General features: G+C 39.6%; 1 protein-coding gene across 1 annotated transcript in view; it reads right to left on the reverse strand.

Moving 5' to 3' along the window:
• LOC109374619 (BDNF/NT-3 growth factors receptor) overlaps positions 1 to 16,475 on the reverse strand; it is a gene marked incomplete at its 3' end in the record, with an annotated part of 72,024 nt that overhangs the window by 8,072 nt on the left and 47,477 nt on the right. Inside the window, exons 8-10 of the mRNA XM_019629362.1 lie at positions 12,353 to 12,489; positions 11,725 to 11,857; positions 8,947 to 9,252 (exon numbers count right to left, since the gene is read on the reverse strand). Coding sequence (XP_019484907.1) covers positions 8,947 to 9,252; positions 11,725 to 11,857; positions 12,353 to 12,489 — 576 coding nt within the window. The remainder of the gene's footprint in view (positions 1 to 8,946; positions 9,253 to 11,724; positions 11,858 to 12,352; positions 12,490 to 16,475) is intronic.

Consider the following 16,475-nt stretch of genomic DNA (forward strand, 5'->3'; position numbering starts at 1 on the left):
GTTAGTGCATAATCTGTAAAACAGGTTATTTTTCTAACTTATGATTCATGTCAGTGCACGCCTTTGCTACCAAATTTACTCGCAAAACCATTAGTTCACATCTAAACTTTCTGAAAAGCACTGTATTTTCCTATCTTCATTCCCCCAGATGTATGAGACGTACTGTCACTTTATGTTAATTGTCAGGAATAGTCAAATTTAGTGCAAGATTATGAAACTTGCAGAAAGACAATGTGGTAGGAACAATGACTGATGGCATTTTTTTCCCCTCCCTAGCATACTGGACTATGTCTGATAGGGGCCTACTTGCCACAATAAAGGAATGCCTCTTCATGTAAAAAGGTGTGGGAAGCCTGGCATGTGGGTGGGTACACAGGCCTACAGTTCATGAAAAATAAGGGTCAGTACTCTAGCTGACCCCAGCTCATCAAGCACAGCATTTCCTTTCTAACAACTTCTCAGTCAAGCGAACCTCCCATGATGATTACACTCCAATAGCGAGGTAGCTATAAACATCATTTTAAATACAGACACAGGAAGAAAATGACCACTTCCTTTTTAGACTTCTGGCAATGGTCTAATTTTGAAAATATCCTGCCATTTCTGGTTCCTTTTATTTTGTTTAAATATGTTCATTATATAGTGTGTATGGTAAAGGTAGAAACACCTGTTGGAGATAATCGGGACAAAAAGGTGACTGAGGAAAGGCAAATTCTAGCTCTGAGGGAAAAAGCCAATGGAAAGAGAAGGGTTATGCTTCCTTGAGTACTATGCTAGTAGCTCTCACCAGGTAAGGAATCGCAAATGTGGGCAGCAGGAGGTGGCATCAAGCCCTAAAGCTTCCTGTCAGGACTCTCCGGAATAGAATAGGGGAACTCCATTCACCCACTGGCATTCTGAACAAGCAGCAGACCCTTTTCTCCCTCTGCAGCTCGCTCAAATGCTGAAGCTACAAGTCCTTGCTAACCCAAAGGAGATGGGCGCCAAGCAGGAATGCCAACTTATGTGATGTTCAAGTTCTATTTTCTGAAGAGTTTGTTGAGCATCTCCAGGTGCTATGCTCACTTGCACTTTGCTCTTGATCTAAGGCATGTTATCTGGAACTATGGGAAGAGACTAACAGGTCCACAGCTCAATCTGAAGCATTCCCAGTGAAATGAACAACGGAGACTGTATTACAGCCACACATGCACTCCTGACAAAGGTCTGTATTGAACAGGCCATGTCTGTACCTCCCAGAGAGGACACATAGGGCACTTAGGCTTCTAAACAGGGATAATAAAATCACTTTTTCCCCCAACAATACCGAAGCAAATCACTTCACCATCCTCTTAATTCCATGTTAAATGATTTACATGAGGGCTTTTTTTTTTATAACTTCCATTTTCTAATCTGTTATGGCTCATGAGTAAATCTTATGACTTTATGTAAATCTTCATGAGTAAATCTTTATGACTTTTTATCTGTAAGGCTGTACAGTTAAAGGAAAAACACATTTGTAAGATTTAAGAAAAAATTGTGAGAAGATAGGTAGCCTGACAGTAGGGTTCACTTTCCATCCTGCTGCAAAGATAAAAATAATGGCGGAGGCCAAAAGACACATCTGTTTCCCTCCTTTAAGCTTTTAGCCTCTGATGCCCCCCTTCCCCCCAAAAAAAAAGAACTTTTCTTTCAATTCTATTTTCAGACTCTTTCGTGTGATCTTGAAAAATATTTCAAAGAATTCCATGATAAAGCCATAGCAAAAGGTTCATTCTTTTCAAATAAACTGGCCTTTATCAACAGTGTTTTCTAACTCATGGTGGTCCATCTTTTGATTTCCGGATCCTTCTCTTCCCTTTCTGAACCGCGAGGGAACCCAGAGCCTGAAAACATTGGGGTTCAGATGTCTGAGTTTCATTTCAGGCTTAACCACTAATGTACTATACAGCATGGGGAGCCGCTTCACTTTTTCTGTAACAAAGGAGTCTTCCATACGACAGGAGAAGATAATAGCATTGGCTTGGCATCTCCTCAGGAGCTTCAGGAAGCATAATTAATTAACATTAGTACTCTTGAGACATAAAGAGCTATTTAAGTATAAATCTTAATTATCATGATTATTATGAGTCTATGGCCCAACAAGACTCTTCATGGTTATTTAAGGGAGAAAAGCAGGTAGAACTTTATTTCCTTTCACTCCCAGGACAAGAAATGGGTCCTGATAAATGGCTTAAGCGGCAAGTAGTCGGGGTGGGAGTGGGGGGCTCTATTTTCTCAATGTGTAACATTTGGAGGAATTTCCTTTCTCTCCATTCTTTGGTTTAAGTACACCAAATCTAAATCTCCCAGTTTGAGGGCAATTCTAAGTGCTGCAGGGAACTCTAGTTCATCCAGACGTCATGAATCTTTTGATAAAACGGCACGAATGAGAAGCTGTGGGGAAAACTCTTCCAGTATTTATAGTTTGCTCCTGACGCGAATTTTGCATAGGAGACAACTGCTCCCGAATTAGGAAGCATAAGTCACTAACTCCCACTGCTTGTGTGAATGAGCATTCTTGAGCTGTGACATTCTTCCTGAATGAGTGGGCTATAGAGACACTCTTTATGTGCTGCCTAAAGAATGGGAAGCTTTAAACCATGGGCATTTTATCATGTAGTGCTCTGGCTAGGTTTGTTCCAAGCCTAAATGATTAGTCACTAGGGCAACGATTTCCACAGGAAAACCTGCTCTTGAACAATCTACGTGTTCACGATCATGGAAATATCTGACCATGAAAATTCTTGAAATGCATGCTCTCTGATTAGAAGATACTAATAAAGGCTCCAGGTTCCTTCCTCATGGCACCACTCATAAGCAATCTCTCTGCCATTAGTTTCTGCTTAAAATTCTGCTTAAGGAGACACCCTTACCACTTCTAATCTCCACCAGCTCTACACACACACGTCTGTGCTCGTGAGGAGGCTTTTTCTATATGTAGGATTGAATTCCAATGACAGCCACATAGCGGATCAATTTCACCTCACACAAGTCTTATTTTTGGCCTGTAAGCTAAATAGGATATAGCAGAATCTTAGGAGAATTCTCAGATAACCACGCTTTGTGTGTGCGTGCCTGCACTGCAGTCTCTACTCTTTATTCACTCTCCCAAGCCTCTGTAAGCCACCTACTAGATGCATCCTTTTGTCAAACCCAAAGAGAGTGCATCTCGGTGCACCAACTATTCTATATTTTTATCATCAATACTACTAATATCTTTGAGGACTCAGTGTAGTGATCTTGATGGGTGTCTGACCAGTTCTTTCAGTGGCTTCCTCTAGGTTCTGCAGAGCAGGACAACCCTCACTACTCGAAGTGTGGTCCAGGGCCTGCAGCATCAGCAGCATCTGGGAGCTAACTGGAAATGCACAGTCTTAGGCCCATTTCCAGACCCATGGAATCAAAATCTGCATTTAATAGAACCCCCCAAGAGATTTATATGCTCATTAAAGTTTAAGCAGCTCTGGTTTATAACTCTATGAGAAATCTAACCAAAGGCAAAAGGCCCCAGTGGGCATAAAGGATGGCAATTTTATAATGAAACATAAAGCAAACCTAAAAATAACTAGATACCCAAATATTGGGGGGAGTGGGTACTCTTTGGCAATGGATGGACAAAACATTAGGGGTAAGGGCAGGAGATGTGTTTTTGTCCCCAGTGTCATATCCCTGGGCCCTGTTCTAAATGGGGAGGGGAGGGAGAAAGAGCGTAGACACCAGAGAGGGCTTGCATCTCCCCACTCTCTTTAGGAACCAAACTTTGACTTAGTTTTCTCCTTATAGCACCAAGTCTAGAAAGTTCAGGCAGTCAAGAGGCAGAGTCCTAAGGTTCTCTTCTCTGGGCAAGCCCAACCTTCTACAATAGATAAGGGAGGTCAAGGCCAGCACAGTTCTGGGCAGAAAGTTTCCCCCTAATGGCTACAGAGCATAAACACAAAGGAAGATGAGGAATGGGTTCCTTCGTTGTCATTCTCTCAGTGCCTGCCTCCGGAGAGGATAACACAGCAGAATCCACAAAAGAAATGACTGAGAGTTGGATCCATGTCCTTTGAAACGTCTTGATTCACACTGGGCTTTAAGAGGTGCAGAGAAGAAAGAACAAGGAAAGACTTAGAAGTTTCTTTGGGGAGAGGTGTTGCCCTTGCTACCACCCCACGTGGGGCTTCCGCAGCACCACTCTGAGAACTTGAACTTGTTCCCTGCAGGCAGAAGGCTTGGAGGACAAGTGCCTGACTCCTGTCAGAGAAGGGTAAAACAACCTGTGGTGGCAGGATGCAGGTGGCATTTGGGCGTGACCTGTATACCCAGAGGTGTCAGGACAAGGGATCATGAGGGCTTTCCATGGGCCAGATGGAGGCAGCATGGAAGAAAGTCTGTGTGGGGGTCTCAGGTCCTGACAAAAGGTCTCCCTGGAGGAGCAGAAGGACCCCAATAACACAAAGCTGTATCTGGGTTGCTGAGGAAGGAGTTGCTTCCACAAGCTGGAATAGAGATATGCTCTGTCATGGGCACGGCACGAGAGGGGACTGCGGAGAATGGAATCTCCAAAGAACCCATGAAGGGATCCAGGACAAAGGACCATGAATCAGCCCAGAACATGCCCACATCTGAAGAGACAAAGCCACCAGCAAGCACCCTTCCCTGCTATCTGTTCCCCATGCCCACCCTCTTCCCACTGAACAGTAAAGGGGTTAAAGCCTCATTAGCAAGCTCCATCCTCCACCCCCATGCAGCCAGCCTGAACTGGGAGAGAGGAGGCTGGCCCTTGAAGCAAGTCCAGAGTTTTGATTTCTAATTTAGACAGGACATGTATTTCTCAACTGAGACATTGTCTGCAACCTAAAGTGACCAAAAGATGGTCTGTTACTCAGCATGGAACAGGAAAATCTTACTTGGGTCCAAGCTCTCATCCAGACCAGGAACTCTCACCCTTGGTTGCACACTGGAGTCCCTGGGGATCTTAAAAATAAAGTCCAAGCCTCATGGGGAGCCACGGAATCAGAATTGCTGGAGGTGGGCCCCAGGAATGTGTATCAAACATGAAATAAGATAAGATAAAATATAATTTAAAAGCCCCACTTGGTTCTAACGTGTAAAAAAAAAGAGCCAGATGCTACTATTTCCAGCACCAGAGAAGATTACTTCTAGTGAATAAACTTTAAAGGGACAATGAAAAGCAAAAATGATATAAAATTAGTTTGATAGTCACAAGTTGTGCTCATCAGTGTTCCAGAAAGATAAACACTGCTGTTCTCTAGATTTCATTTTGAAGCTGAAAGTCACCTTTTGTGCTTTAACCATAACCCGACACTGGACAGGGCTGAGTTCACTTCTAAACATGGGATCGGAATGATCAATCCAGTGTTTAGAAAAGTCTTTCCTCCCTTTCTCGGTCACTGGCCAGGTTGCCAGTGATTACCAGATGGGAAGGCACTAGCCTGGTATCTGGGATTCTGCTGGTGTCTAAAGATCTGGTAACACCTGTCCTTCCTCATGAGCACCCCGGCTGGCTCTGGTGAAGGAGTCTGCAATGTCCCAGCGCTCTGGAAAGCCATTCTATGGGGCACTTTACTACCTGCCTCATCCTCACCCCCTGTGGATGGTATCCTCTTGGCCTGACTGATACTGGTTCCCAGACTCTCTGCCTCACGAGTAGAAAGCAGTGCTTGCCACCATGACCAGTGTTTCCATGCCATATGGTGTTAAAGGCAATCAGAGCTGTAACTACATCCAATCAGCCCGTCCTCTTCCATGCTCATCCATTTTTTGTTTTAGGGACTCTTTGTTCATTTGTTTTGATCACTGCTTTCATTTATTTTGACACTTTTCTTCCCTAGCTCCAAATAGAGAATGAATTCCTAAGCCAGGTGACCATCCCATGGAAATCTCGGTTCTGAGCTGAATGAGGAACGCATACTCTCAGGACAGCAAAGCCGCCATTTTAATTCTTCTGGCTTTGTATGGTAATACAAACTGGCTTCAAGGTGATCCCTCCCAGGATGCCTCCTTCCTTGGAAGCCAGGAAACTCACAATGTTAAAACAAAGGAACTTTGAAGTATATAATACAGCATTGTTGACTATAATCACCATGCTGTACATTAGACCTCCAGAACTCATTCATATCTTTAAAAGTCCAGATCTAAGTGTTCTCACCACAGAATAGAAATGATAATTATTTGATGTGATAGAATTGTTAGCTAGCATTATAGTGGTAGTTGTATTGCAACATATAAATGTATTTAATCAACATGTTGTACATTTTAAACTTGAATGATGGTATATGCCAATTATATCTCAATAAAAATAAGTAATTTTTTAAATAAAATAAATAAATTTCAAGGGATATTTTTAAAAGATCTCATCAAAACAGCTGGGGGAACAAATAGCTGAAACTTTTTATCAGAAAGATTTGTGAGTGCTAAACTTCTTCATTCATTATTATATGATGACAGCAGAAATACCGAATGACTATAAACTGAAACTTGACCTGTTGTCCTTACTTGGAATGTACCTTTAGACCAGCAGGGAAATTATATATATTTGCTATTTGTTTATTTTTCTTTAGTTTTAAAGTGGGTAAGAGGGAAAGGAATCAATTCTAAGAAAGGCCATTATCTGTATGCTATGGCTACAAATCTTGTAAATACCCACAAAGATTCTATCTCACAAGCCAAGTGGGGTCAAGCTCTAATTGGTCACACTGGTTTATGGCCCACGAGGGCCATTTATATCCACTGTTACTCTGGCCAAAGCTCTTTCATTTCCACTTTCATTTATTACTCCTTGATAGCTGGTCCTTGAGTAAATACTTAAAGAGAAAAAACAAAATCAGTCTTTTCTAAAGGCAGATGTTTATATTTTAAAGAGCTGATAAAAACTAATAAATTAACAAGAAGAGGAGAGGAAAGGAGAGTACATCTTTATAAAATTGAGCTTAATTTTTATTTTTGATAAATAATTATTTCTTTTAAAGGGAATGTTTGAGAGACGGTTATTCTTATGCCAAAAAACAATTCCTTCCTATCACTTGCTAAGTTAAAACTAATAGAAATGATTGATCAATAAAAATGAGGCCACACGGATAAAGAGGAGTTAAGCTCTATCAAATATTGGCACCATACAGGAATGTTCAAAACAAAATACATCAAAATCCTACCTAAAATAGAAGCTACTGGCTTTACACAGACAGAACTGTGCATATATCAAAGCACACAGACCACTTCTAAAACTTTTAAATGCCTGACCTTTACCCTGAATCAAGTTCACTTCCAACAGTTTCAAAAGGCAGTTGGCAAAATTCAAATAAAGTCTGAAGTTTAGTTAACAGTAATGTACCGATGTCAGTTTCTTAGTTTTGACAAATGTACTTCAGTAATGCAAGATGCTACCAATAGTAAAAACTGAGCGTGAGGTAGCTGGGAACTGCCTCTAGGTCTTTGCAACTTTTCTGTAAATCTAAAATTATTCACAAATAAAAAGTTTACTTACAAACGAACAATAAGCAGTTGTCCCAAAGCAGTCTCTAGATTTAACTAGGAATCTGTATTCCCCCAAACATGCAGGAAAAAACACAGTGATCTAGAGATTTACTGCTGCAAATGTAGCCAAGCAGCTAACAATTAAGAGGAAGATTTAATGGGAAAGGTACCTGCCAGGGGTATCTGCATAAGGCGTCCAAACACAGCTTGTTTATATGCTCCTGAAAGGCTGTTTGTAAATCAACTTAGATAATTCAAAACTATATTTTGAAGACGCTAAAGAAGCTTGTGCATTTAAATAGCTGTTTAATAAATACCAGGGTAATTGGAAAACTTATTATGTAATGAGAATGATGGCGTTCTCATTCACTGTTTGGTGAAGGTGGCTTTGCACACATCACCTCTGTTCATGGGGCTGCCCTGAGAGCCACACAAGTATATGCCGCCCAAGGAGCCCCTGCCCCACGGACCTCCAAATTTCTGTTTTCCCTTCCCTCTGCCAAGGTGACTTTGGTTAACTCAGAACTATTATGGTGAGGAATTTAATTCACGTACAGGAACCAACATCCAAACACCTTTGACCTCCACAATGGCAACAGGTATTTGGGCAATAAGATCAAGCAAGTAAGAACACTCCACTGAACAACGGTTATCTGAAGCAGGTAAATGCATGACAATTGTTCTTGCTGTTACTGCAGCTCACACTAAAATTCTCCTGCTGGCCACAGAATGGACTCCTGATGTCAACCATCCTTTCCCCAACCCAAACCATTGGTCAGATGGTAACTATCACGAATTTTAGAACAACAATTCAGGATCTGATTAAAAAAAAAAAAGATGCCTCAACTCAGTCAGTCCAAGTTAGCAAAACATACTAGGGTGCCAGTCTCTCATCCATGGATGAGAGGGTAGGGCTGAATTCCAAATGATAAGGGAGCTAGAAAGTATATCTTAAATAGTTCAGGAGCCAACCAAACACAGTTCATCTGCTCACAGTTTTGCATGGGTTTTGCCATTGTCGGTACAAGACCTCATTAAACATTTGAGATTAAAAATACTATGTGAATATCAGATTATTTATCCCCCCCATCACTTTCTTGGGAAGCATATGAGTCTCTGCCCTGTGACTTGCTTTGGCCAATGGCACAGACTAAAGTGACTATGTGCCAGTCCTAAAACTAGGCCTTAGTTCTAGCTGTCCTCTTGTAATCTATACTCACCATAGGAAGCAGATCTCCTATATAGCTGCTGCTTTTTCTCTCTGCACCCCAGAATAAAGATGCATGGGACAAAACCACTCAGCTGAACTACAGGCCCATTAGCAAGACTAAACAATGTTGCTGTAAGCCGCTGGGTTGGGGGTTGGTTTATTGGACACATGATTTTGTCCATAGTTGGGTGACAGACCCTATCCTCTCTCCAGATGCAAAAGCATCAGGTACTCACCATCATCAATTCCAGGCCAGCCCATGAAGTGAGCAGAAATCTGTTTCTCATCCTTCCCATACTCGTTCTTGGCGACTAACTTGTAGTCGCCATTGTTCATGTGAGTGGGATTATCCAGCTGGAGGCAGCCGTGGTACTCCGTATGATTGGTAACATGGATTTTAGTGCAGATGTATTTGGACTCGTTCAGTATTGCCCCGTTATAGAACCACTGAAGCGCTGGCTTGGGGTTGCCTTTCACAGTGAATGGAATGCACCAGTGGTGGTCTGAGGTTGGAGATTCGAGAAATGTGATAGTTGGAGCAACTAAATTGAAAAAGAGAGAGTTAATAGCATCAGAAAGCCCATAATTTCTCCCATCTCCAGATTTCTGTGTCATCGATAGGGGATTTTATGCAACCCTTGTTTGATTTAAGAAAACACATGACCAGCAACCCTGGAATCTATCAGTATTTTGTATCATCATCAAGGCCGATTTAACTCCCTACAGAGAGTTTCAGAGACATGCCTTTCTCAGGTCTGCTTAAGACCCTTAAGACCCATGCGTCACAGTCATTTTTCACATCTATCCAGTGTGGGAACCAGCTCCAAACAGAACCCAGAGATTTCTGACAGTGGAAAGGGTTCAACTGAAGTTGACTTTAGTTTGTATGTCTTGATACTATGTAGATTCATCACCAAAACATTGATGGATACTATTTTTACAGTACTTCACTAAATATGACAAATAATGACAAAAATGACTTTAGAAATCTTGCCTGCAGCCATAATATCACATAAGTTATCTACAGCAGATCAAAATGATCAATGTGGTAAATGATGCTACCGATGTGGATTGTTTATTACAAAGTATGATAAATTGCTATTTTTCACTGATTGTCAATAGTCAATGCTCTTTAAAAGCATCACATTTCATTATAGTACAGTCCATTTTTGCTAGGATTTCAGATGTCAATGTTTTGATCCTTTAAATGTCTGAGGTCGTATCTAAACACACTAGAGATTCTTTTAACATTAAATATAAAGCACTTTATGCTTTGGGGAAGCAAACATTATCAAGTAGCATCTTTAAACAGAGTACTTATCCTAAGTGAAGGTATTTAAAACCCCTCATAATTGTTTATTTTAATGTGGTCTGACTTTGACAATTATATAATCAAGAAGTAAAACAGACTTTTAAGACCCAATAGCATCATTTTTCAGATGAAGAAACCCAAGTCCAACGAGGGTCAGTGACTTGGTCAAGGCTACTGAGCAAGGCAGATCTGAAACAAGAAATTCAGGTCTCCTGAGGCCTAATCTGGAAGTGCTACCCGCTCATTCACTTCTTCCTGGTTGTATGATCCTCACACAAAGGGGAAAAATAAATCACAGCCTGCAAACCAGTACACTCTGAGTGGGGTCTGGGAAAGGTCGTCTTAGTTGTTCATATTCTCTATCCCTTACTCCTTCTACTCTTTATCTAAACTTTGATAGATGAGGTTAACTCTTCAGACCATGGTGACCACATATATATTAACCTAAACTGGGACAGTTTGGACTTCAGTCTCCTTATTTGTAGGTTTGGTATAAACACGAGGATGGCAATGGGGTATGGACCACTTACCTTCCTCCCACTAGCCCAGGCCCCCATGCCCAGGCCTCACTTATTTCTTCCACCATGCTCGAATGAGCGTTGGTGAGGTGCTGATTAAGGACATAAAGTTGGAAGCTGGCTGTATATGTTTGGGGATAACACTGACTTCAGTAGGTCTTCTGGGTAGGTCAAAATAATGAGAAATTATGAATATAATACCTACTTGGCATAGTGGTAGTGCTGACAGTGATTTCAATCATCCACGCCAACAATCACATACTGAATGTGTGCTATGAGTGAAGGCTAACCAGTGTATCAACACCTATGTCTACATGTGGGTAGTGTGTAGTCATACATACACACATGCACACTTGTGCTTTTCTCACCCAAATCCTAATCCAAACAGAGTAAAACCCTATTAAATTATATCATGCCAGGTCAGGGTTTGCAATGATGTGAAAGGTATATGTGATTTTTACTGAATACATGTTCCCACTGAACACACAATCTGGAATGTTAAGATGTGTGTCATGTTGTTTATCATACTGGAAAATAGTGCACACATGCTTAAGAATCATTAATATCCTCTATCATAATTTCAATGTATACAGAAATTTAAACAACTATAATAATCAAGTTTTATGCAGGAGATAATTTTCAATAATTTAAGTAGGACTCCTCCAACTTTCCCACAGAAATGTGATGTCAAACTGATGAGGTTTTGTTGTATCAACAGTACAAGTAGGTGTTTATGAACAACCAACCCAATACTTTAGCTACCACAACTTTAAAACTTCATCTTGCTTTTATACAGAAAACAAATTTAGAAACTGGTTTATCAGAATTTAAACTAAAACAAGCTCAAAATATGGCCTATCGAGAGAGAGAGAGAGAGAGAGAGAGAGAGAGAGAGAGAGAGAGAGAGAGAGAGAAAGAGAGGGAGAGATTGACAGAGAAAGGCACAAGAGGACAAGCTTAAGATTCAAAAAGAAGCTTGAGGGAAAGACAACGCATGAGCAGCCGAGATTAGCAGAAATAGAACAAGTGAAAGAGGCTGATAACATTTCTTAATTAAGTATGCACAAAACACTTCATAAACTTTTTTAACACACTTAAGCAGCACCCAAAGTGCCCCAGCAACAAATGTAGGTGTGTCCATGATCATTTGCTAATTAAAAGCACATGCCGGTCTGATTACGTACAATGCACAGTGAGGTTCACAGAATCTTGATCTTCTCCTACAAGATTTTCAGCCACACAAGAGATTTGCTTTCCACTGTCATCAGATGAAATGTTAGTTATCCTTAAGGAGCCCTGTGTGTGGCTTGTTTCATTCTAAAAATGAATTAACAAAGATAATATTTATTAGGACTGATCCCAAAGTGACAAGATTTGGGGTTTCTTCTACTATCTAGAGAAAATAATTGATGACATTGGAAAATGTTTCCAGCCTAATCAGTCACAGGCAAAGGAGTAAATCAGAAGTTACTCCATTTCTCTAGATTTCAATTGTTTAATACACAAAGTTGATTTACTCCTTGAACTCCTACCTACCTTCCTCCAAGGGAAAAGGGGAGTCACTCACCTTGCTCACGATGACAAAAAGTTCACTAGAGACATAGGAACTCTCCAGTTTATTGGGTTTACATAACTAAAATGCAAACCTGCATTAGTCTTTGTTAAATAAGAATAAATAAGAAGGAAATTACACCAAAAACTCATCGTACATGGCCCTATAAAATATTATATGATCATCACTAGGTTAATACAATCTCAAGTTCTGAGACACCCTCGTCTCTCTATGAACACAGAGCCAATCACAAGCCTTACCAGATGTTTGGAAACCAGATTACCAACATCCCAGTACAAATTTGGAACTGGATCGCCTGCAACACTACAAGATAATGTGATAGACTTTCCTTCCTCCACAGTGAGGTTGGGTGCGGCCAAGTTTGCTGACGGCAAACCTGTGAAACGAGAAAAGTAAAGGAAGACATATACACATAGTTAAATGCATTATCAAAATAATAGCAATAAATTAAAAACTCTTTATGCTTTAAAATAAATAAGTATTTACTTTCTGAGACAGATTTATGTTGATCTGAAAAAGTTCCAGGTTGATAAGCTTTACAGATTTAATGTGAACCAAAAATGTGTGATAATAAGATTAGAAAACAAATTGTACACATTTCTTGAAAATATTATTGCAGAATAACTTTTCATTAAAAAAAGAAAAACACTAGTCTGTAGAACTATGTTTTCTACTTCTTTTTCTGTTCTACTAGTTACTACTCCAGTATTTTGCACATAAATAGACATTGTATCTGTGGACCATCTTCTCTCTCCCATCTCCTCCCCTCCATTTTTTTATAGTAAAGAACAAAAGAGTGAGAGGCATCTACATTTTTTGCACAAATCCATTTCTTGCAGTAAGTAACTCATAAATCTAACCCACTACCACACCTAGATTTTGAAAGAGTCAGAATTAGACTATGGAAAAAAAATGTAGTTTCAAAGCATTTTTCCAAAACATGAAGCTCAAACCATCACAGCATTACAACATTTCAACGCTATATAAGTCATACTTAAATATCATGGGTAAAATTGGTACCCTATTTGTGATATGATGAAAAAAGTTATATGGATGCTAATTCCAATGAAGTGTTCTTTTGTGGAAAAAACGCTGAGAAAGTATTTATTATCAGATAAAATTCTGAATCTTATAAACATTTTTCAATATTTCAGAGGACCTTCATTTTTGTACTTTTACATTTCAAAAGCTAGCTTTCCTTTATTGATGTTGCTATCACTTTATTAAACTATCACACCTATTGGGTGTTTACACTGCTTGTAACCACATAGGAGTCATAGTATTTTTCACATGCAGGCGGGTCTCACAGGGTGTAACAAGATGTCAGGTCCTGCCAGTCAAGCTAGTCCCTTTCTTGGTATCAGAAACTCTGCTTAGGACTGCATTCACCCTAACAGCTGTGTCCCACAGAACTATGACACATCATTAACTCAGGAGTAACCGGAGGTCAGAAAAGCTAATTCATCTTCAACAGCCATTAAATTGCAATTGACCCACCCACCCAGCAGTATCTGACCCATCATCTTCACAATACTATGAATAAACCCTTCCCTTATGATGCAGTCCTTACTGACTAAGCCATTATTCTTTGTTACTAAAACCAGACTGGAACAAGATTTATATAGCATATGCCTCATGTACTCCCCCCATTGGCAGAGGACTTTCCAACAAGATCTGGCTTCCAGTGACTTGTGTGACCTCTTCGGAACTTTTCCTTCCTGTCAGCATCCAACAGAGAGCGATGCTATATCTTTCATTGGGTTTCAAAAAGGCCCCTAATTCTTTAAGTTGTACAGGACAATGAAGCATATACAAGTGACCAAGAAGCAGCACGGTTAACAGGAATGAGCACTAGGCCAGGAGTCCTAAACCTGACTCATACTATGTGGCCTTGTGTTAGTAATTTCCTTTCCCAATGTATTTGCTCTTAATTTCTATAAAGTTAAGCTGTTCAAATAGCAGATCTAGCTCTGATTTCTTCTAGTTCTAATATTTGGTGACAGCTTCCATGACAATTAAGCTTCCCAATTTATTAAGAAGTGTGTCAAGGCAAGATATAAGATTTTAGTGAAAAATCTCCTTGAAGTCAGTGGTACGATCTAGTTGACTTTTTTAAGCAATGTATTTTTTTTACATCAAGATCTATAGTCACATAGTTTGAAGAGTCTATAATTCTACGAAACTTGTTATAAAAACATTCAAACTACTGTGTGAAAAACAGTAGCCTCACCTCACCCATGTGCCACTATTTCCTGTTCCAAAGAGGCACTCATTTCACCTCTTTTAACTTCTTTTTGGGGTATTGATCTCTATATCACAATGCTTACATTGCTACTTCTCGATTTTTCTGTTGTAATTTTACCTGCTGACCTCTCACGATGGAAGACGAAAACTAAGCTCACTTTCATACAGAGGGCCAGCCTTAGCACACTCAACATACTCTGTCTTCATATCTTTGCATGTGCTATGAAGTTAGGTTGTCCAGGTGAAGCTTATTATAAAAATAAGCTTCTAACAGCTGAGCCATCCTACATAACTGTTACATATTATCAGTTTTAAGATAGCATTAATTATAGAATACAACACTGTGATATGTTCCACTAAGACAAAAAAAAAAAAAAAAGAACGCCAACTCAACTATGATGCAATGCTTTCTCACCACTTAGATCTCCTATTATGCGGATGTTGCACCTTCTGGACACTCCATCAAATGTTTTCATCCTTTCTTTCCTGTTTTCTGTATTTTTTTGTCTATTTGTTCTATTTACAGGGAGATTTCCTAAGATTTATCTTTCAAACCTGCTTTTGAGGTTTTCATTATTCTGTCATATTTTTAGTTTCCAAGGCTCATCTTTCATTCCTGGGTGGTCTTCTATTGTTATAGCACCCAGTTTTTCGTTCATGGGTGCAACATCTCTTCTGATCTCTATGAGATACTAATGATAATTTCTTTTTAATTTTTCTTCTCTCCATATCAACTTTGTTTCTTGTAACTTTTTTCTTTCTCTCTTTCTTTGTGTTTTTCTTTCATATTATAAGCTTTTCTCAAATAGTTGGTCATTCTTGGCCATTTACACATCCATAAGAACTAGGCATTAGAAGCACTGTGTATTTATTAACCATCCACTTCATTGTAGGACAATATTATTGGCCTATTTACTGGGTACTCCCTGATGTCAGTATTATTAAATCATTTAGGGGAAGGGACTGGTCAAATTATTCAGATAATGTTCTTCCACTGTCCTGCTTGGGAGAGGAAGAAGGCTGGAAATAGCACTATACAGTATGTAAATGTATCAATTTCTTGTGGTTCTCACAGCTTCAACTCTATCTGGAGTTCCTGATGACATTTGTTTTGTCCTCTTTAGATAATAAACCTGAGAAGGGAGGGGTGCAGTTACCTGGGACGTATGAAACAAAAATGGGATTAATTGCTTTTTAACATATTTTCAACCAATCTCCTATACTCTCACTTCCTGAGCCTTGTAGCAGTTCTGCAATATAAACCATGTTTCCCCTTTAAGTCAGTTACTACTCATCCATCTGCTTCCCAGCTTGATATCTGTGTGTTTTGTGGACTCCTCTGTCATCTTCTTTGTAGATATATATCTGCTGTATATAGATAGATAGATAGATAGATAGATAGATAGATAGATAGATATAGATAGATAGATAGATATAGATATAGATAGCTGCTGACTCTGGAGGGGCCATAGAGCCAGGGCCTGCCATGGTGCTTGTCCTTAAGGTATGATCTCCCCCACAGCCAGACCCCACCAATGGAGCTTGGAGACACCCCTCTTGGTACCTCAAGTATAAACTTATGAGATGAATTTCCTACCTTTTATAAATGTACCTCATAGTTTGGAAATTCTGAGCAGAAAAAAGTCTTAAAAAAAGAAATTCTCAGTAGAGAATTCTATGCCATAATCTTAATTTCCCCTATAAACTCTAATATAGTGGGGTTGTTTTTTTTCTTCAAGTCTAAACTTATACGACTAACAATTCTAAAACTGTTTGTCTAATTACAGTAACAGTAAGAGCATTTTGGGGGCATTCACTGAACCAGATCAGATACTCTTATCTAATACTTTAAATTATTGTTTTATTTAATCCTTACAACCAATCTTAAAATTAATGAAGACTGAATTTTGGAAAAGTCAAATACATCTTCCAAAGTTGCCCAAGTACCTGTAGTCCTGAGTTTTGAAGCCACAGCTCAGTCTTCACAACTACACTATCCTACCTCTCCAGACTGCCTATACCCTATTTAGCACAGACCATAAATACCGAAACATATCTATGATCTAGGAATTTGGTTCCTTAAGAAAATAATTATGTGTCTATTTATGAGGGAAGAGT

This window comes from Hipposideros armiger, unplaced genomic scaffold, assembly GCF_001890085.2.
Source record: "Hipposideros armiger isolate ML-2016 unplaced genomic scaffold, ASM189008v1 scaffold_846, whole genome shotgun sequence".
NCBI classification, from domain to species: Eukaryota; Metazoa; Chordata; class Mammalia; order Chiroptera; family Hipposideridae; genus Hipposideros; species Hipposideros armiger.